Here is a 21792-nt window from a genome sequence, read left to right as displayed (position 1 = left end):
GCTTATTGTGCCGCAGACCAGGGTAGCCCCGGCTCTTCGGCACACCTCGAAGTCGGTTAGGTCGGACTCCCCTCCAGGGCCTTCACCAATCTTGTCGCAAAACTTGTCCGCATCGCCGTTTCAAGCTTTAAAGTTAATGCAGCTTGGGCTACAATTGGACCGCAGATGGGACCAGATTTTTTCCACAGGTCTCGTTGCCCAGGGCCCCTAGCGGGCCTCGAGACCAGATTCAAGCTTGTTCTGCCAAACGCGAACCCCCGCACTTCTGGGTTTCGCTCTGCATGATTTTGAAAGAGGCCCGGTCTCTCTTGACAAGAGCCAATTGTTGGGATAACGTGGGAACCCTACTTTAAGCTTGCTGCCTTCCCGTATTAGAAATGACGCTTGTTTTGGGGTGACCTCTGACCTCTTGGTGGTCAGGGATTCCGGAAGCGAGGCCGTCTTCAAACGCGCGATGTTCTAGGAGCAGACTCTTGTTTTCGCCAAGAGCAGAACAGAAAAATGGACTCCCCCGGAATCGTGCATTATTCTCCGGTCGAGGGCTGGCCTGGGAGTGTCTTTGCCTAGAGGGGATCGGGGCCGCCGGCCACCGACTTTGTAGTGATCTACAGCCATTTGTCACGGAATGACTCGAATCACGGTTGGATTTCTTGGGTGAATAAAAATAATCACAAACGGCCACCTCAACGATTGAATCATTTGCCTCGCTGAATTCTGTTTCCGCGGCGCAGTCCTCGGCCTCCCCCAGATAAGTCCCATCTTCTCCAAAAGTTGATCGTCCAAACCCGTCTTAAGGATGTGTCATTAACGCTCTCATTCCAGCTCATTTTGACTTGCGCCGACTTTGCGACGAGTCTGGGCGATGTGAGAATCAGGAGCTGAGGCCACACAGCCACAGCCCACCAATGCCACCTGATCTTACTCTGTCGCGCTATTGTTGTTACAGAGTGCAGACTGCAAAATTGTCGCTCTCGGTAGAGAATGTGCCTATCCTTGCCTGGCCCCCAGCTCCTGAACCTGTGCCTGTATCAGGTCCGCGGCAAGTTTTGCCGTGGACAGGATCGTGTTTCCGCATCCTGGTAACGATCAGGAGAATTATTCTGAGCCACTGTAGTGCTCAATTCCCCAATCATAGAGGTGATTCTCAATTCCAGATGAGGTAAATTTTCTTGGCATAACAATTTTAGGAATTTTAGCCTGGCGAGTTCCTAGACCTCGTTCTCTTGACGTCAGGACAGACTTACTGTTCGCTAAACTCAAATCGATCCACCGGCCCAGGTGATGCACCTTGGCACCATAGATTTACACAAGCGGAAGCAAATCGTCAGTCAACCCCAGTGTCGTTCACCTTGGCGTTGCAGGAAGATCAATTGCGTGAAACTTAGTCACGTGCAACCGCCGTTTTCGTATAGTACTCTCAACACATTGTCAACTTGAACAGCCGCCGGTCGAAGTAGCATATTGCATCGTTCCACCGTTCTCCTGCCTTCAAAGACACCTACCTGGAACGAAATGCAAAGATTAGTGCACGTTTTTCACCCATTTAGTAGTAAACTACTCAACTCGAATGATCAATCATTGCTCCGACACCACATGTGATTTCACCCGAGCATATCACTTGAGTGCACTCTTGCCACACTTTTTTTGTGTTCATTCACTCAAGGAAAGAATGTTTTAACTCGGCGATGCCTTTACCTGCTCCTCAACCTCAAAACTCAAGTAGTCGGGACGAAGCTTCTTGCTTCGGTAAAGGTTGAATTTCTTCACCATTAACCGCAAAATGGGGTCGCACTTGCAAACAAACCAATCAGCAGTATGCGTTGACTCACGATGGCTTCCATTCAGCCGATACCAGATCTGGTCATCGGAGGCCAAGCTCTCCCTCCGGTGTGATAATATACATTTTAGATCTAGACGACGGGTAAATGTTATGGCAAAATCGTTGCCGCTGCAAGAGCGGGACGGCTTGCAGATCTTAACTATCGAGGGTATTTCTAGAGATTGCAGTGCCGCTGTACCCCAGATTTCGTCGGGCGACACACCAAAATGTGTGATTTAGCCTGAGTTCCATCTCCCGGTGCCAAGGTCCCAAGTGCTTAGTGTACCAAACTTGGAAGGCAACTGCCGCGTAGCGCCGAACTTGTCACGAGGGCGTTTCTGTAATCACCCAGTCATGTCAACATCTTCTGTCTCAACCGCGATAAAGTCATTGGGTGTAAGACGTATCGATGCGATTGCTGTCAGACACGTTTAGCCTCATTTCGCCCAATTCTTCCTGTCCAGTCAGACAAGAATAGCATCCGACTTCACATTATAAAAGAGGCATAGATCCGGTAGTCAGCAGTAGCAGAACAATCCTAACTCAACAATTGAAGAATAGTAGAATCCATTGATCAAACAGAGCCACCACCATGGTTTCCTTCTCCAGAGCGCTTGTTACGTTGGCGACTGTCTTCGGAGCCATTGCCAGTCCTACCGGGGAACTGATCGAGAAGCGACAATCCACTCCAAGCTCGACCGGATACCACAACGGATACTATTATTCGTGGTGGACTGATGGAGGGTCCCAAGTCACTTACACTAACGGCGCTGGCGGCTCCTATAGCGTCAACTGGGGAGGCGGCGGCGGCAACTTTGTCGGAGGCAAGGGTTGGAACCCGGGAGGCTCCAAGTAAGTCTATATCTCTTATGACATACATCATCTCTAATCGGTTGATCTTTTAGGACCATCAACTACTCTGGCACTTACAACCCCAATGGAAATAGTGTAAGTAAACGCGACAGGAATTAAAGAGTCGACGGTGTGCTGGTGCATCTAAAACTGACCTGTTTGACAGTACCTGGCTGTCTACGGCTGGACTCAGAACCCTCTGATTGAGTACTACATTGTCGAAAACTACGGCACCTACAACCCAGCTTCCGCTGCTACGAAGAAGGGTTCTGTCACCAGTGACGGCGGCACCTATGACATTTATGTCAGCACCCGCGTCAACCAGCCCAGCATTGAGGGCACCAAGACCTTCCAACAGTATTGGTCCATTGTAAGTCCCCTGTGTCCAAAGTCTCCAGACTAGTCACAGTACTAGAGAAATTCGGACTAACGATATATCCAACAGCGAACCTCCAAGCGCACTGGCGGTACTGTAACAACTGGCAACCATTTCGCGGCCTGGGCATCAGTCGGGCTCAACCTCGGAACCCATAATTACATGATCGTGGCCACCGAGGGTTATTACAGCAGCGGATCGGCTAGCATTACCGTCAATACTCCTGCTTGATGATTGAGACTTGATGGTCGGGAGGCGTTATCTGAAAGACAACTTTCACCTGGTTTCAATTCCGGTGAGCAATACCGTCTTTCAGGATGTTGGAGCTGCCAGCTCCCAGTTTCTTTCTGCTGTACATATGCTCCATTCTTCTGAACACATTCAACAATTGGTACGAAGTAGTGTACATAGTCTTCCTTCCAAGAACACGATGGAAGTTTCAATCCACTCTCTTAAGCTGAGAAAGGCAATTCTGCGATGATGATTGACTACTGTATAAGAGATCTTGTGTCGTATATTTTGCAGAGAAGTGCTACAGGGAGTGAAAGTATTTACAGTGAAACATTTGTGGTGATTGATGTTGAGATGAAAAAAAGTGTAGAATGTAATGAAGGGACTGGCGGTACGCGCCGGGATGGCCGTACACATCTCCAGACATCAAAAGTTGTGTTAGCACCAATCATTCCGAGGTACTCAAGGAGACCCGTTGATAGCTTCTTCCTCGGCCTTCTTCTCCGCGATCGCTGCAGCCTCATCAGGAGCAATGTTGACAAAGGCCTCAGTGGTATCAACATTCTCTGCCTGGGAGATTGCATCCGCGCGAGCTCGGCCATACCATCTGCCAATCTGGCCTCGCTTCTCAAACTCCAAGCCCCGAGCTGCAGCGCAGACGGGAGGCTCAATGAGCACGCCGGTTTGAGGGAATGGTTCGAGGGGACCCCAAACATTGCCATCATCGTCAGCGCCGACGCCCTTCGTCAGGAACTCCATCTGAGAGAAGTCGTATGAGACTGGCGGAACACCAGGCACATCTTGCTCTCCGGGGACCCACACGTTGACAGGCTGGACGTATGTCCCGGCAGTGATTCCGTTCTTGGTCACGCGGGTCTTGGCCACTCCATCAATCTCAGCGGTGACTCGGTACTCTCGGGTATACCTGAAGAGGATGTTGTTGCGGTATTCAAACTTGTTCTGAGCATTACGGCCACCGCGAAGTCCCATGGAGGCAATGATGCGGTCGGTAGTCGCGCCTGTACAGGGATCAACGTCCATCGCGTACAGAGAGACTGTGGCACGGTTGTTGGAGACAAAGCCGATGAACTGCAGAGGGTCAATTGTCAGCAATTTGACCAATATGGCTAGGACATGTCGAGTTGATCGTACTTACTCGAGACTCCGCAATTTCAGCATTGGGATTTGGGTTGTCAATTCCTAGCAGACCAAGTTCCATTCTCACGTAGACGACATCGCCGAGAGTATTGATCTGCACGTTCTGCGCCACAATACTGAAGGCAATGACCTCAGCGCCTCGACGGAACCCGGAAAAGGTGATGAAATCGCCGGCTTGGAATGGAGCCATTACAACTGGGTCAGGTGCCGTACTTTTTTCAAAGTCAGCTTGTTGTCTGGACTTCTATGGCGATATCAAGGGATAAAGTGACTTACAAGGTGCCCGGCCCGACAAAAGGTCGGTTGCTCAAAGGACAGAGAGGATCAGTCCCATTGCGCGGAATGCACATGGGAAACCCCGAGAAAGACGTGATACTGGGACTCTGATCATCCGCAGTCATCAACGGCGCGCCGGTATAGCCCTTTGAGAAAACAGCATTCGGGTCTGAAATCCTGACGGTTGGCCCGTTCTGGATCTTGAGACTTCCATCCGCAAAGTCTACAGACTCAACAAAGCCACTGCTCAACCCTTCGAAAAATTCGTAGAGTTGGACTTGAGCAACACGAGGCTCTCCGTTGATGCTATTTCCAATGACCTATACGCGGATATCAGTAATGCTCTCTTTGACTTTGAGATGCATGCCCGATATCTATACCAAAGTCTCATATCCGGTGAAATCCGCCTTATTGGCGACAAACTCTTTCCAGGGCACCCAGGCAGCTGGAAACTGTACCAGAAGGTTCTTTGGCACATTGACGGTAAAGCCATTGACGACAATTGTCCCGCCTGTGTTGAAGGCATCGTCAGTTGCAGTCGCGTCTTCAAGAGCACCTTGAACCCAAATAGGGGCCTCTTGAGATGCTACAGAAGCCACCAACAGGAACCAGATAGCGATAAAGACATGGAGAAGATGCATGATGACTTGAGTTTACTGATAAGATGGAAAGTTGATGCTTGTGATTGGGGATATTCAGATCGTCGCACGGAAATCGTCGTCATTTTATCACAAGTCTCAAAAGGTACTTCCCACCTAAACTTTCGAGAGTCTTGAGAGCAATCCCAATCAAACTGTGTCCCTACTGGAACTTTCTTTCATGAAGGAAAGTGAACTGTGAACGACAGAGGATGAGGTCGTAGACCCAATGTCGATACCCGCGTCGACGACCATTGCCAAGATTGAACCATCACTTTCTCCCGTCGCTTCCTTCGATGGACTGTCTTGGCCTTCTAGCAGACGCAAGTGTTTTCTCATCACGACAACTATAGGCGGTGAATGACACGCTGCAGCGTGACTCTGCGGACTTGACATTCTCGACCCGGGAAAGCCGACGCGGGCAACGGTATGTTGTGAGGCATCCGTATTACTCCGATCACCGGATAAGTCTGCAGGATATCATGAGTATTGGATTTACGAGGATTCTCAAGATTCAGAGAACGTTGACCGCCAGGCAGACAGGCCGGCGTAAAGGTACCCCATCTTGAAGTCCATGTCAACCTCCCTAGGAAGCCCGCTCCGCCGTCTTTGCCAAGACATGAAATTGGTTGAGTGATTTCGTCCTGGCCATGCGCGTGACTAGATTACGTGTAATGACCCCTAGATGCAGTGCTGTACCCTTACATCGTGGAAGTGACCCCAAGTGCGGTGCGCAATGAGAACTCCAGGATGCGGCTCCACTACGTGCAACTCTCCCGCATGGTTTAGGTCTCGGGCCTGGTTCCGCGAGGTGCACTACGGGTCTATAATTGGCGACCTATGCCGGGGTTGGAATCGGGTTGAGAGAGAACCGAGTCGTCAAAACCTGCCAGTCCGGCATCCTGATTCAAGAATCCCGGGAGCGGGGAAGTTGCAACGGCTGGGGGAATGCAACCCAGGATCCCGGACCGGCTCAGACTCTTGGTCATTTCTGCCGATGGGTGAGTACCTACATGTAAAGTCTCGAGACTCAAGAGGAGGCTCCCGAGCGATCCTAGCACAGCTCATGGAACGTAAGCTTGGACTACAATTGGCGAGCATCTCATTGGTGGTCGTAACTACAAGGACGGAAAGGTCGGGGCTATTGGTGACAAGGGTGCCTTACTTATGTTAGTCGCAGATAATCGCCTAAACTTTCGTCACGCAAGAGATGCATGCAGGCGCAGCCAGTCGTCTCAGCTCTCATAATCTGATCTCGTTGGATACATGCTTGTGACCTAGCCAAGAAATTGTAGGCACGGGTCACCCCGCGCGCCTACAAGTTACACCGAGCAGAAACACCACCAAAAGCATTATGGCGATCCAACGAGGGTTCACAGGACTACAAGGGAAAGAATCGCGCCTGGTAATGACGACTAGACGAACTGAGTGCTGAGCACAAAACGGTTGCGGCGTGTTGAGACGCCCATCGTCCGACGTTATCCCCGGTCTAAGTTTTTACAACTTCACATGCTATGGGCTGGGTTGCAGTTATTGCCGACAGACTATACCAGGCTAGTTAAAAGTTGCCGTCCCTCGACGGTGATGCTACATCTTGGCAATGGGAATAATAGCCAAGCAACTGCTTCAGTAACCGCTGTGCCAGACAGGCATTGCACCCGCATCGAGCCTTGAATCATGGGCGGGCCCAAGACTCGCTAAGGGATCTTTACGCGATGCTCCACCCACGGGGTTAGAGCCCATTTCAGGAGAAAATGCAGTCTTCTGAGTTCTGAAGTCTTCGTCGAGAGCTCTCGCCTTTGGCCGTTGGTAGTTCCCGAAGGCGATTGAATCTCAAAAGCGGAAATGCCCACATATCAACCTTGCAGTATCCCCGCGTATTGCCTGCGGGAGCCATGGGTCTTGACCGGCCACTCCCGCCAAGGACTACCGTGAGAACGGGTCTAGAGCACGGTTAACATTGCCACCTTCCTCTCTGAAAAAGCGACCGCAACCTCATTGCTCCATGTTCCCGGCTCTACATTCCTCTCAGGGTTGTTATATCTTTTCCCCTTTCAAAGTTGGCAGAAAGTGCGGGCTGGTGGTGGCGTGGCCTGGTTGCAGTGAGGATGCATGACGCGACCCATCGTGTTGGACACTCTTGGCGAAAGAGGGCCGGCTTTCCAACTTACTCGAACCCTTGGATTAACATGAACAGAATGTGTCATCTTTCGGATGTTTTCTCTTATTGATTGCAAATGCTTACAAGAAAGGAGTAAATGCGATCCTTCGATGACTCTGAGATTTATTCTGATAGAGCACATACGGTAATGTGACATACATCTAGATTTGGATTTCGAGAGCTTCAACAGAAATCTTTGGAAATATGTTTTTTTCTAATATCAGACAGCTTGATGAGATCGCATAGATCACATTAATATGTTCAAACAACGACTTTAAGATCTAATTTGATCCTAGTTAAGTTGGCTAATAGAGTTGCGGGTTGGCCGATTACCTCCTGTGATAAGGTTAAGACAGCCCTTCCTCGACCCCTGAACCACAGTCAGGGGAATCAGACCGAAAGATTCCACGTTCCTGAGGCCCCTGCCGACCAAAAACGGCTCTACGAGAAAGGGGATGCGGGATTTACGAAAACCCATGCTAGGCGCGCGGGGGAGACAGTTGTCGATATCAAAGCGTCACCGAGTCGACATTTACGATGCCATCTCCGCCTCTAGAGGGCCTGGAGGGGGGAAGGGGTCAATTTAACCCGAAGGAGCAGAGTAGCAGTCGGATTGTCTCCATTCCGAATGCAAGAGGAACTCGTTTCTAGATCGACGCTTCATTTTAGGTGCTTATCATCAAGGCTTTCTTGGAGGGGCGGATAGACTAGTCAGCGTTGCTATGGCTCTTGGCAGGAGGTCGGACCATGATCCCCGCCATGGCGGGCAGCTTCGGCCTGACAGAGAGCAGCGGGCCATATGGGAGGAGCCGGATCCAGATCCGCAAAGAGAATACGAGTAAATTTTCGGCTTTTGTCGAAAAGCCAAAATTATTGCCGTGTCAGGTTCAAGTACACAGTCAAGATGCTTAGAAGATCTAGGATTATTGTTCCGGTCATACTCGGTTGCTGACTGAACCTCTATGGAGAGCAGAAGTGTGACTTGTTCCATTGTATAACTACTAAGTCAGCAACTAGGAGATCTAGGTAACGCTTCATGAAAGGTATGATGTCAAATACAAGGTATGGTTTCTCAATCGGAGACCCAGATGATAGTTACACACCTGATATCGCCGGCCTTAGACGCCCGTCACCTACTTTCCGTCTCATTTCACGTATCATTGTAAGGGCATTCTGTTGTCAGACCAAGGTCCTTCGACTCTGAGCAAGCACGAGTCTCTGCCAAGTCATATTAGCGCAATAGCGTATCATTCTTCCAACACTGCCATCTTGTTAGCGAGGATACATCTCATTGTACCATCATACAGAGCCTCCAACCGTGTTCGCCAAGCTACGTGCTCGTGCACCACCTCAGCAACAACCAGTCCAACATCGATACCACTCTCGAAATGAAAGGATCATGAGGAATGATACTTGTGCCAATGCTACCTACTCTGAGGCACTCAAGGAAATATCAACCCACTCTCTTCGTCTGTGGGTCTTCGAGAGTTGCCGCTACCTTGCGCAATAACATCGGATCCACCACATTGGATGAGGGACATTGTAAGCATTGCAAGATAATCGGCTCAGTGGCGATGTAACTGAAATGATATGTGTGTGTGCGCGATTTCTGCAGTTGATGCCATCACGTACATCGGCCATTGATTTCCTATCGCAGTCTTCAAGGCGAGTCTCTTGCAGAAAACTTGCATCAGTCACAAGGCATGCATCAGCTTCACGACCGGATTACCGGAAGGGGACTGGAAGATTTCTCTTTGTTCAAATCCTATCCGACTTCGGAGTGGAAGCTGAAGTGGTTCTGAGTCCTGAATCGGCAAGGTTCTTTGGTCTTTTCTTTTGCTTGATCTTGTCTCCTGATTCTCGTATAAGATCACCCGCTCCGCTTCATATCCAACAGAATCTCTTGCTCGACACACATTCCTAGACCCGAATAATCTGATCTTCTAGTCACTGTTCTCCTCCTTCCTACAACATGCGGTTCCAACTGACCGTGGCGCTCGTACAAGCGGCGCTCTCCGCCTGCCTCGTTCAAGCTCAAAACTCTTCATTCAGTGATACACACATCTCTCAAATTCCCGAGGCAGAAGTTGTAGCCCTAGCTCAAATTGTAGAAGATGACCCGGAGGATGTCTTCACTCTTCTCAAAGATTGGGAAAGCCCCGAGTATGCCTTGATTTACAAGGTGCCTCTGCCCATTCCTCCTGTCAAGGAACCTACCAAGTACGACTATCGGATATCTTTCTGTTTAGACGCTGTTTTCCTGACATATCTCACAGAAAGATCATCAACCCAGTCACTAACAAAGAGATCTGGTACTACGAGCTTGAGATCAAGCCTTTCAGTCAGGCGATTTATCCCAACTTGCGCCCTGCAACTCTGGTGGGCTACGACGGCATCTCTCCGGGACCGACACTGATTATTCCTCGCGGAACGGAGTCTGTCGTCAGATTCATCAACAACGCTGCTGCCGAGAACTCGGTTCATCTGCACGGATCTTACTCTCGTGCCCCTTTTGATGGTTGGGCGGAAGATATCACCAACCCAGGAGAGTACAAAGATTACTACTATCCCAACCAACAGTCGGCGAGACTGTTGTGGTACCATGATCATGCAATGCATCTTGTAAGTCCTCCATAGCATGATGAAAATATAGGTGTAAGCTCTAATTCGAACCCACAGACCGCTGAAAATGCCTATATGGGACAAGCCGGAGCCTATCTGATCACGGATGAGGCGGAGAACGCTCTCAACCTGCCTTCTGGATACGGCGTCTACGACATCCCTCTTGTTCTCTCTGCGAAGCAATACAACGACGACGGTACCTTGTTCTCAACCAAGGGTGAGACTGACAGTCTCTGGGGCGATCTGATTCACGTCAACGGCCAGCCCTGGCCGTTTCTAAATGTTGAGCCGCGAAAATACCGATTCCGTTTCTTGAACGCAGCGATTTCCCGCGCTTTTGCGCTATACCTTGTTAACTCCAATGCTGTGAACGGAAAGCTGCCATTCCAGGTTATTAGCTCCGACAATGGACTCTTGGGGAAGCCGGTGCAAGTCGCAGACCTTGTAAGTTTTACCCGTAGTATTTGAGTAAAGACGCAAACTTGCTGACTCTTATTTAGTATGTCTCACCAGCTGAGCGGTATGAAATTGTCATCGACTTCGCTCAGTACGCTGGCCAGAGACTCGAAATCAGGAATTTTCCCAAGGCTGGCGGCATCGGCGTCGAGGATGACTACTTGCATACCGACAAGGTAATGCAGTTCGTCGTCGGTACGACCTTATCCAGCCCCGACACATCCACCGTTCCAGAGGTCCTTCGCACTGTTCCCTTCCCAACATCAACTGACAACGTAATCGATCACCATTTCCGATTCCATCGTACCAACGGCGAATGGCGCATCAATGGTGTAGGCTTCGCCGATGCGGAGAATCGCGTTCTCGCCAACGTCCCCAGAGGCAAGGTCGAGATTTGGGAGCTTGAGAACAGTTCGGATGGTTGGTCTCACCCCATTCACGTCCACCTTGTCGACTTCAAGGTCATCGCTAGAGACGGTGACCGCGGTGTGATGCCCTACGAAGCAGAGGGCTTGAAAGATGTTGTCTGGTTGGGCAGAGGCGAGTCTGTCCTTGTTGAGGCCCACTACGCCCCCTGGGACGGCGTTTACATGTTCCACTGCCATAATCTGATCCACGAGGACAGCGATATGATGGCCGCCTTCAACGTTACTGTTCTTCCAGAATTTGGATACAACGAGACCAAGTTCATTGATCCCATGGAAGCGCGCTGGAGAGCAAAGCCGTACCTCATGGCTGACCTTCGTACTCGAGCTGGATCCTTCTCAGACTCGGCCATTGAGGAGGCAGTGCAGGCTATGGCCGCTACTGACCCGTACAGCAAGGTTGACGACGTTTACAAGAACCTCGATCAATACTGGGCATCGCATGTGAGTAAGTAAGGTGGAGTTGAAGCGCCTATATGCGCATTGATTCTTTTACATTCCTGTTATTTTCCTTGGCCGGTAGCTTCTACGTTCTTTACTACTTCCACTTGCTCAACATTATCAGCTTCCTGTAAATACGTAGACATTAGCATGATTTGCCTCACGTACTCATAAGCTTAGCAATCATTGATTATCCGGTAGTTATGACCATGAATTGAATTATTTCTGTCTTCCATGGCGTGAACTCTCTTCTAGATGTAACTTTCGCTCGGGAAAGCGGTGTGCACAAGAGTAGCCTTCATTGCGTTTGCCTCACTGTCCTCATTACTGCAAAGTTTCAAACAGGAGAAGCTATTTGGCTATTGGCCTTGTTATGTGAATGCCATCAGATCAATGTGATTGAGACCGGAACTACCAGGCCTTCTGACGAGATTACGCTTCCGCCTAGTACAGGACGGGCGACAGTGTCACTATGAGAAATGGCCCGAATATCATTTTGATCAATGCGCAGATGTTGACAATGCTTCACTAGATTCTGCTCGACTACCGCAAAGTCAATGGGCAAATCCCCCCACCGGTCCAGTTTGGACTTACACTGGTTGGGCATAGTGACCCGCCCCATCCTGGGACCGCCAGACCTTATTCTTTGACACGTGTATACTTAGTACTTGATGGTCTAGATTCGCAGCACTAGAGACACTCTTGCCTGTTCCCATACAAATTTTGCCATGAAAATATCAAGCAGCCTAGAGCCTGAGTTGACTTGTTGATTCTAGTACGCGTAGAGATTGACTGCTTCATCTTGGGTGCTTCTGATCTTCCTGTTGGCGCGTTTCAAGACGAATTTCATAGCCCATCCTGTTAAGACCACGCCTAGGGAGAAGGCGATGCTAGCGACCATGGCTCTACGAAAAAGGGGGCTGTCACTATCCGGCCATAGATAAGGGGTGTAGACAAAAGACAGATTGCCAAACGTATTGACAATGGCGATTGCGGCAGCTTTCTTTTCGTCAGTCTGACCGACCGTGGCTGATGTCCACGCGACTAGAGTAACGCGTTAGTTCATGCCCATCGAGTCAAGACGCCCGGGTCAAGCAAGTGACGATTACCATTAATATTGTTCACTCCATACGTAGCCGCCACAAACAGAACCATAGCAAAGTATCGTGCGCCGATGTTCATCGTACTTGTTGCTACCGCGAAGCCGACGATCGCGACTGCCTTGGAACCTGTAATGTGCCAGGTACGTTCGTTGAACCTTCCTGAGGACCACGACACCAGAACTGACGTCGCTCCCCCGATTAGATACGGTGGGCAAGTGAGTACCAGCGTTGTTGTGGTACTGAAGCCAAGTGACTTGACAGCTGTCGGCAAGTAGTTTTTGAAGTTATTTGCCGAGAGGTGAAGATTTCCCATGAGCGCAAAAACCCAGGTGCGATAATCTGTGACGGCTTCCCAGAGGCCAGACCAAATGCTGGTTCCCTGTCGTTTTTCTGTTGTGTCCTTCGCAACCCGCGAATGAGCCAACTCGCGTTCTTCCTGAGTGAGCCATCGCGTTTGGAGCGGGGCATTAGGAAGCACGAAAAAGGCCACCACGGCAACACCAACTGTATGGTAATACTGTCAGACTCTGGGGTCGGGTCATCTTCTGCATTGTTTAAGGCGAAGTCTTACTTGTGACGACACCTTGGATCAAGAACAGCCATCTCCACCCAGCCATGCCATGCCGTCCGTCTAGACCAGCGAAGACGCCAGCGGCAATAAGACCGGAGAATGAGCTCGCAAGCAAGTTGCCTGTGTAAAATACAGCGAGTCGTGTTGCGACCTCTTTCCGTGTGTAGAACAAGCTCACGAGGTAGCAAGCGCCCGAGTAGAAAGGTGCTTCAGTGAGGCCAAGCACCAGCCTTTCAACCGACAGACATCGTCAGTCTTCGGGATATGTGAGCAGGTACAAAAGGTGTCCGACTTACCTGCACGCAAGCATTCCATGATAGTCCTTGACAACACAAATGAGAGTTGACACAATAGCCCACGCCATCATCCAGCCGGACATGTAATACGCAGGCTTGACGCGCGTAACCAGCATGTTCGACGGAACTTGTCCTGTGATATAACTGCCTTAATATGTCAGCAATGTTCTGGTACAAACAATGTCTAGATCACTTGTGATTGTGTGACTGACCCAACGAAGAAGACGCTGACGCAGGTGTTGTACTCGGATCCTTTCATGTTGAGATCGTTGTCCAGGTTATTGAGCTTGCCGTTCACAATTGCATTTCGGTCAAGGAAGTTCAAGAAGTACATCAACCATAAAATGGGCTGGGTGGAGACTTTTGGTTCAGCTTCATTTTCATCTCAGCAATTATTGGAGATGTAGGGATCGGCTTACCATGAGATAGGTGTCCAATTTCCGAACCAAAGCAATTTCTTTGGGATCAACTTTAGCAGTAGACCCAAACTTGTCAGGATGGGCTCGAAAGCCACCCTCTTTGGGACTTTCTTGGTGGTCAATATGATCGACGACTGCTTCATGGTCTTTGACCATCTCGATGGTCATAAAATGTTGGTATGAAGACATAACTGGATGTAGAGATTATTACTGAATCTAAAGTGACGTGAGTCTGCTTCAATGCGCTGAGTTGAGATGAGAATAATTATTCGGAGCTGTTCAAGATATTGCCTCTTAAATAATCCACATAACATCCTATCGGATCTCTGGTCAAACCGGAAAAGGCATCCTCGGGGCCGGAAACTTGCGAAGCACCATCGAAGAGACAACGACAGTGACTAAATGTATGGCAAACTCCTTCACATTACCCACCAATCAACGCCTTTGCTTACTATGGCCGACAATGATCATTGATGCGGCAGTTTGTTCGCCGTGGTTGCTAGGCAAATCCGGGGTGCAGCCTCCCCGTGGGGTAGGCACCTAACATTTGCTTATGAATGCCTAACTACTTTAGCTACGTGTCGAGAATGTCAAGGGCTGAGCGATACAACCCGACATTCGCGATATCCCGATGTCCGTCTACAGCCGCAGGAATTGGCCCGTCCATAGCCCCGAGGCAATTAAGGATGTACCAATGAAAGGTAACACTAGTGATGTAATGTTGAGTGAGTGCATGATACATTACACCTCATCCAAGTCAGGCGCTGGTCCTCGAGACTTCGATTGTCTAACGGTGTCATACAAAAGCCGGGTATCACGTTGCTGACCTGCAATCGTCCGCACCTGAATGAAGACATCGTGTCTGACAAGTAAGATGGATACGATGCTGTTACAGGGCACTGCTGCCCATCATTCAGTAACATGAAGGGGGATCAAGGATGCTCTCGTCACCATAAGAACGTGTTTCCTGGTCATTTCAACTGATGCAAACATAAAGGGAGGCTGCATATGATGACCTAGATGGAACCGGATAAAGGTTACTACTGGTGTACCGTAAGATTCAGCTGATGTCTACTTTCTCATGCTAGAAAAGGCAGTGACAAGTCCTAGAGTATCGAAGCTTTGTTCCTCGAATGATCGATACGTGACGTGGGCGGTGAGATGCTGGGACAAGTACATATCAGCTATAAATACGTCAAGACGCTGCTATCTTCCTGCAACAGCGTATCTAGCAATCAACTTGTTCAAGTCATATACCGAATCTTGCATGCATCTGATTTTCGGTGAATTGCTTGTCATTGATCATCTTTTTCGCCTCAAGTTCAACCTTTTCCCAGATGGAACTCCTAGTCGTCTTGCTAGGACTTTTCCTGTGGGCTGGCGCCACGCCGGTTTCGGAGAAGATGGACTCCATCTGGAATAAAGAAAACATTTGTCAAGATTGGGACTTTTCGACTGCGGAAGGTGTCGAAAAATTGTGGCAAGAAACTGCCGCGGGCTTTTCTCTTGATTTCTTCCTCGAAATAAGCCTGAGTAAGTCGACAATGCCGAGTCACAAACCTGTTGGCTCGCGTGCCTCATTCACTCCAACATTCAGAAGCTCATCCCATCACTACTACAGAAGACACAGGTGTGGCGTTCTCCCAAAATAAGGCAAACGAAGGCTGGACCACCAAGCTTGAACATAAAATACGAAGCAATGGTCGTCCTAGAGTCGGCGGCTGTTCGACAATCGGCGGCCAATGCAGCCCTTTTAGCGACTGGGACTGCGAGAGATACTATGATGAAACCAACAAGACTAGCTTTGGCACAAACTCATACTGGGTCTTCCAAGCCGTCATAGGGCTACACAGCAAGATTGACAAGATCAGCGGAGAGATTACTCGACAAACCCTCGTGGAGAATTTGAAGATATCGCAGACGCTCAGTGAGTTCGACTCGCCGGACACGAAGGCTTCAAGTGTGTTCAAGTGGATTGCAGCCGCTGCATCGATGGGAGGCGGTCTCATGTCTTTGCCAGGAGCGGCAATGGTACTGGTATGTTCAGATACAACGTTCTCCAGCATTTTCCAATCTCACTACTTAAGTTTTACTGATTGCTCGCCAATGGACAGGGCCCTGCCGGATTCGTGACTGCAGGACTAGCTATCATTGGCAGCATCTCTTCTCAAATGGCCGATGCGGAATCGAAAGAGAATACAGAGGCGAATGATGTTGCAGTTGCCTTGGGGAATGCTTTTGAAAGCCTCACAAAAGGCCTCGAAGACATCCTTCGCGTCGCTACAGGTGGAGGGATTGATGACAATGAGTATAATGCTCTTCCTAGTCTTGGAAACGAGAGGGACAATTTCCTCAGCAAAGTTCCCGCTTTTCTGAACGGCGGTTGGCCATTACTTGTTGAGAACTCGCGCGAATTCGCAAGCTGGGTTGGCATCATCAGTGATAACCTCAAGATGAAAGTGGCAACTGAGGCCATGAAGTCTTCGAAACTACATCTGGTGGCAGACAGGCACAGAGATGCCGGAACCAGAGAAGGATGTGGAACCGACATAGGCCGTCAGTGGATGGAATTGAGGAACGGCGAAGAGTACTGTTTCTACCTAATGAGAGAATCGGCTGACACCTTTTGGTACAAGGCCGAGCCCAGGATCTACGAAGCGATGGAGAGGCACGGCATTGGGAATCGAGTACCATTCTACGCTGCCATTATTGACTGCGCCCTCAATGGGAATGGCGATGGCGTGGAGATTGGAGGTGGAATAGGAAAGATACCTCGATGCTACTTCGACCTCGCGGCAGTCTTTTACGACGAGAGCGGGAACTGCATGGATCCTACCATTGATGGCTGCAGGTCAGTAAAAACTTCACCGCTCTCGTAGGGTCTCACAGCCGGTGGCCGGCTCGAGCCTACAAGTGGGCTCTAGGCGCAACGTCAATCTGGAAGAGTGTGTTCTCACTCACCATCTTCCAGACACTACCTACGTCACGTAGTACTGTATCTTGATTACGTGATTGAGGAAGTAGCAACTGCGGAAGAGAATCAAACATTCGTTAATCGCTCTGAATCGACTTCAAAGGGTTCTCATACTTAACGTGATCTTGTCGAATCTCTTTTTACTGATTGTTGCAAAGTAGTGGGGATGACTGGCTTCAGCACGCATGCCTAGGGGCTGGGGCGGCGTCAACATTTACAGTTCATGTAGTACTATAAGGTAAGTCTTGGATTTGCTAAGCTCCCAATCAGTGCGTCCCTTATTCTTACTGCTAGAAAACTGAAGCATGACCGAGAATAACTTCCAAACAAACACGAAAAGACACAGAGTTGGGTTGCTTTGGGAACCTCGCGTTCTCTGTGACCCTGTCCGTTCCTGTCGCTCTGTGGGTCAGATGACAGAGTAGGTACTTACATTGACTAACGGACTGCAAGCCATGGTTTTCATATTCACATACGTTCCTCGCGTATTCGCTACATCAGAAAATCGTTTCTAGATTCTAGGAGGTGACTAGGATTCGGCGGTCGAATTGATGAGAATCTCGGCTATGGTTTTCGTCATGGCGACGGACTGAAGGCCCCAGGCGCAGGCCTGTGTGATGGCTCGGTACAAGTCAACTGCGGCGCAATAAGCATGAACATCATTCGCATGTATTACTATCAGTAACTGCCAGAAGTCCGTCTATAACCGGGGTTGGGGGCATGCGCGATCTTGGCCAAGGCGCATGGAAGTGCTTACAAGCATGGCCGGAGGAGAATCCCACCACTCAGATAATTCCCAAAGTATGCTGAGAGTGCAGTTCCGAAGTAGGTATTCTCATGAGAATCGCATACAACCCACATCAAGTACGCGAGGCAACATACGCACCTAGCCCCTGCGCGACGCAAAATGCAGATTAGTTCCTGGTGACACTTTGGGAAACAAATCTACAGTTCAGTATTTCGGGCATTCGTTTAGTGCCAGCCTATTAGCCGAAGATCCGCCACCACATGCACTCTGGTGACTGGCTGTCTCTCAGCCCTTCCTGCCTGCTGGTACCTGTACGTGTTTAAGGTCCATTGAGGTGCAGCAATCGCGGCTTTTCGGTACCTCTTCATCGAGAACTTGAAAGTTTCCATCTAAAGCCAACACGGCACAGGCGCAGAAGTACGAAACAGTCACACCCGCAAGCCTCGCACACTGAAAATCACAAGGGCACTAGCATCCTAGTTACACCTCATTGGTGGTAACTGATCCCCCGTAGACCACCGCCGGTTATAGACGCTTCGGAGCACCCGGACCCCGCACCCGGAAACCTAAGCAACTTGCATCAGCGGCCCGGAACGAGAGCGGAACGGAATTGTCGCGCGGATACGCTCAACGCCGATCAGGTCGCAGGGAGCCGGCGGTGCGAGATGGTTGTTAGTACATAAGTCAAGTTGGTTCCACGTCAAGTCGGGACTTTCTCTCTCATCACCGAATGGACTCCAAGCCAGTACGACATCCGTCCTGTTTCTAACTGATGCACCTCTCTTTGGCTTCTTCATCATGGCAACTCAGACGACGACAGTGACCCAGCTCAAGGTCTCCGCTCAGGACCGTCCTTTCTTCACCCTCGACGAGCTCATCAAGAGACGGGCCCTCGAACTCGGAGATGCGCCCTTACTTGGGTACCCTAACGAGGGCCTTCTAGATTTCGAGGAGCACAGCGCTCGCGCGGTGGACCGGTACGTTGACGCCGCCGTGCAGAGGCTACAGCAGCTGGGTCTATCCTCCGTTGTAAGCCGTGCTACCTCTTCACTATTTCAGTCAAGCTTTCACTGACTTGTAACTTGATGAGGACTCAAATTCTGAGAAGGCCCCCGTGATAGGAATCCTTGCTCACTCCGGTTTGCATGTCGTCATCACGATTATGGCTCTTAGCCGGCTAGGATACGCAGTGTTTCTTGTCTCAACGAGGCTTCAGAGCCCAGGAATCGCCCGCCTTTGTGAGTTGGCGGACTGCAGTGCCATGCTCACCACATCAAATTTCCATCCTGTTCTAGCCGAAGTTCAGCAGGAACGCGAGCTCGATGTTTTACCACTGCTGTCTCACTCAGACTACTACGGCAAAGATGCCCCCGTGTTTTCCAGAACCTATGACCCGGAGCGAGAATCGAGGAAAATTGCCGCCATCATCCACTCCTCCGGTTCGACAGGCCTTCCGAAACCAATCTACCTGACTCACAAGAGCTGCATTGGGGCCTTTTCCGTTCATATGAATATGAGGGCCTTTATTGTCTCCCCCTTATTTCATAGCCACGGATTTTACGAGACATTTCGCTCAATCTACTCAAAGAAGCCCATCTATTATGGTAACTACAATCTGCCTTTGACGAGACAGAATCTCATCCAGATGATCAACTACGTCAAGCCTGAAATCTTCCACGTGGTTCCTTATGTCGTGAAGTTACTAGCTGAAACAGACGAGGGTATCCAGGCGTTGGCAAGTGTGAAACTCGTTCTCTTTGGGGGAAGTAGCTGTCCAGATGACCTTGGCGACCGTCTGGTCAATAACGGGGTCTATCTCGTCGGAAACTACGGATCGTAAGAGCAACCCTTGCCCACCCTAATTTCTGCAGCCTTGTAGGCACTCGCACTAACGAAGTAAAGAACTGAGGTAGGCAGGTTGATGAACTCCGCTCGTCCGCCAGGCGATAAAGCCTGGAATTATCTGCGTCCTCTCCCCTCCGCAAAGCCCTACGTTCTCATGGATGAGGTCTCTCCCGGGATCTACGAGTGTGTCTGCCTCGACGGCATCCCCTCGAAGTCGACATCGAACTCGGATTCGCCACCAAACTCATTTCGAACGCGTGATCTCTTCGTGAAACATTCCACACAGCCCGACTGGTGGAAGTATGTCAGCAGACTCGATGACAGGTTCACTTTGATCAATGGCGAAAAGGTGCTCCCCATTCCCATCGAAGGGAGACTTCGCCAAGAGGAAATTGTTAAGGAGGCTATAGTCTTTGGCGAGCAGAGAAGTTATCCCGGTGCTCTAATCGTCAAGGCGGACAATGCTGCGAGCCTAACTGATGTGGAGTTCGTCGAAGCGATCTGGCCGGCAGTTGAAGCCGCGAATGCGAAAGCCGAGTCCTTCTCGCGCATACCTCGAGAGCTCATCATTGTGCTTCCATCGGAGACACAGTATCCCCGCACTGACAAGGGAACCTTTATTCGGGCGCCGTTCTATCAGCAATTTGAAAAAGAAATACAGATCGCCTATGACAGGTATGAGAACGAAGAAGAAGGAGGCAGGTTGTCTCTTGTGGGCCAAGAGCTAGAGATCTGGCTTTCGCAGCAACTCAAGAAGCAGTTGGGTATCGACTTACCATCTGCCGACGCAGATTTCTTCGCTTCTGGCGTTGATAGCCTCCATTGCATCCAGATGTGGAGTCTGATCAAGAGGGAAGTCGATTTGGGTGGTCGTCAGAGTTACCTGGGACAGAACATTCTCTACGAATCTGGAAACATCCGAAAACTCTCTGAACATCTCGTTGCACTGAGAAACGGTCAAGTCGAAGCGGTACAAGACGAGCTACGAAAAATGCATCATTTGGTAGCCAAGTACTCCTCTGTCACACCGCACGTCGCTTGTACAGCCCCGAAACCTGAGAAGCATCTCGTGGTAAGTGACACTAGTTCCACCGCGACCTCAAGACATCACTGATATCGCCTTCACAGTTCCTCACTGGAGTGACAGGCGGCTTAGGAGCTCATCTTCTTGGCCAACTCGCTGCCCTCCCAACCGTATCCTCAGTTTGGGCAGCCGTCCGCGCACCCGACGATACCGCCGCAGCATCTCGCATCGCACACTCACTTACCTCGCGCGGCATATCTCTAAGCCCCCTCCAACAATTTAAAGTGGTGCCGTTATCCTGTGATCTAGGCCTCCCAGATTTCGGCCTCGGCGCCACCCGCATCGCCGACCTGAAGTCGAGGCTCACAATCGTAATTCACAGCGCCTGGGCCGTCAACTTCAACATCCCCGTGCAGAGCTTTGAAGACCAGCATATCAAGGCAGTACACAACCTCATCCAGCTGTGCCAGTCCGTCGAAACACCCAATCCCGCACGGTTCTTCTTCTGCTCATCCGTCTCCGCGTCAGGTGGGTCGCCTAGGCACGGTAATGTGCCTGAGGGACCGGTCCCGACGCCGGCATGGGCGCAGGGAACGGGCTATGCGCGGTCCAAGTGGGTGTCTGAGCATATCACGCGTAATGCGAATCTGAACGCCGGTGCGCCTGCAAGAGTCTTGAGGATCGGGCAGCTTGTGGGTGACAGTAAGGTCGGCGAATGGAACACGACTGAGGGTATTCCGTTGATGATTCAGACGGCTGTCACGCTTGGTTCCTTGCCGAATCTAGATGAGGTGAGTCTTACGCGAACAGTTTGGGGAAAGCGATGACTCTGATGTGGTATTAGGAGATGACTTGGCTGCCCGTCGACCATGCCGCAGCGGCCATCTTAGAACTCGTCAATGCCGACGCGACCCCGCAACCGAGCGAGCGCGATACCGATCCCGACTTGGTGTACCACGTCCTTAATCCGACGCGCTTCCACTGGACCCGTGATATGCTTCCAGCCCTATCCAAAGCTGGTCTGCAGTTTGAGATACTCCCGACTAATCAGTGGATGGACAAGTTGCGGCAGTCTAAACGGGACCCGAAGAAGAACCCGCCGATCAAGCTCCTGGATTGGTTTGAGAGCAAGTACGGACGTACGGCTTCTGCGAATAAGGGGGTCCTGGCATATTCAACGGCGGAAACTGAGAGGGACAGTCCAACGTTGAGAGAACTACCGAATGTCACGGATGTAAGGTTCATCACGACGTTGGTCGAGAGGCTAAAAGCTCGATGGGCGGCGGACGATAGTGCATGAGGGAGTGCGGGTATTTCTATTCCTCGTTTAAATCCTGGACCATCTCGGAAATCGAGA

General features: G+C 50.3%; 8 protein-coding genes across 8 annotated transcripts; 5 read left to right on the top strand and 3 right to left on the bottom strand.

Moving 5' to 3' along the window:
- Positions 1–695: 695 nt before the first annotated feature.
- On the bottom strand, positions 696–827 carry CPAR01_14345 (uncharacterized protein; the record flags this gene model as incomplete). The annotated part of the gene is made up of 1 exon (XM_060498596.1): positions 696–827. One exon carries the CDS (start codon positions 825–827, stop codon positions 696–698), a length of 132 nt encoding a protein of 43 aa, XP_060342657.1.
- A 1584-nt stretch (positions 828–2411) lies between these two features.
- CPAR01_14344 (glycosyl hydrolase family 11) lies at positions 2412–3278 on the top strand (the record flags this gene model as incomplete). The annotated part of the gene is made up of 4 exons (XM_060498595.1): positions 2412–2671; positions 2725–2767; positions 2838–3041; positions 3117–3278. The coding sequence occupies 4 exons, from the start codon at positions 2412–2414 to the stop codon at positions 3276–3278; spliced, it is 669 nt and encodes a 222-aa protein (XP_060342656.1).
- A 462-nt stretch (positions 3279–3740) lies between these two features.
- CPAR01_14343 (uncharacterized protein) lies at positions 3741–5353 on the bottom strand (the record flags this gene model as incomplete). Its single annotated transcript, XM_060498594.1, has 4 exons — positions 3741–4367; positions 4435–4648; positions 4713–5032; positions 5093–5353. 4 exons carry the CDS (start codon positions 5351–5353, stop codon positions 3741–3743), a joined length of 1422 nt encoding a protein of 473 aa, XP_060342655.1.
- Positions 5354–6086: 733 nt separating this feature from the next.
- On the top strand, positions 6087–6524 carry CPAR01_14342 (uncharacterized protein; the record flags this gene model as incomplete). Its single annotated transcript, XM_060498593.1, has 1 exon — positions 6087–6524. The coding sequence occupies one exon, from the start codon at positions 6087–6089 to the stop codon at positions 6522–6524; it is 438 nt and encodes a 145-aa protein (XP_060342654.1).
- Positions 6525–9483: 2959 nt separating this feature from the next.
- CPAR01_14341 (multicopper oxidase) lies at positions 9484–11470 on the top strand (the record flags this gene model as incomplete). The annotated part of the gene is made up of 4 exons (XM_060498592.1): positions 9484–9731; positions 9788–10133; positions 10191–10577; positions 10634–11470. 4 exons carry the CDS (start codon positions 9484–9486, stop codon positions 11468–11470), a joined length of 1818 nt encoding a protein of 605 aa, XP_060342653.1.
- A 757-nt stretch (positions 11471–12227) lies between these two features.
- On the bottom strand, positions 12228–14033 carry CPAR01_14340 (MFS transporter; the record flags this gene model as incomplete). Its single annotated transcript, XM_060498591.1, has 6 exons — positions 12228–12499; positions 12565–13062; positions 13130–13359; positions 13426–13569; positions 13638–13774; positions 13845–14033. 6 exons carry the CDS (start codon positions 14031–14033, stop codon positions 12228–12230), a joined length of 1470 nt encoding a protein of 489 aa, XP_060342652.1.
- A 1148-nt stretch (positions 14034–15181) lies between these two features.
- CPAR01_14339 (uncharacterized protein) lies at positions 15182–16723 on the top strand (the record flags this gene model as incomplete). The annotated part of the gene is made up of 3 exons (XM_060498590.1): positions 15182–15377; positions 15475–15881; positions 15959–16723. The coding sequence occupies 3 exons, from the start codon at positions 15182–15184 to the stop codon at positions 16721–16723; spliced, it is 1368 nt and encodes a 455-aa protein (XP_060342651.1).
- A 1641-nt stretch (positions 16724–18364) lies between these two features.
- CPAR01_14338 (uncharacterized protein) lies at positions 18365–21735 on the top strand (the record flags this gene model as incomplete). Its single annotated transcript, XM_060498589.1, has 5 exons — positions 18365–18595; positions 18657–19402; positions 19469–20483; positions 20540–21226; positions 21280–21735. The coding sequence occupies 5 exons, from the start codon at positions 18365–18367 to the stop codon at positions 21733–21735; spliced, it is 3135 nt and encodes a 1044-aa protein (XP_060342650.1).
- Positions 21736–21792: the final 57 nt, after the last annotated feature.

Source organism: Colletotrichum paranaense, assembly GCF_030867605.1.
Source record: "Colletotrichum paranaense strain IMI 384185 chromosome Unknown Scaffold_15.1, whole genome shotgun sequence".
Taxonomy (NCBI): domain Eukaryota; kingdom Fungi; phylum Ascomycota; class Sordariomycetes; order Glomerellales; family Glomerellaceae; genus Colletotrichum; species Colletotrichum paranaense.
The sequence above is the reverse complement of the archived record's forward strand: the minus strand, read 5'-3'. Positions and strand labels throughout refer to the sequence as shown.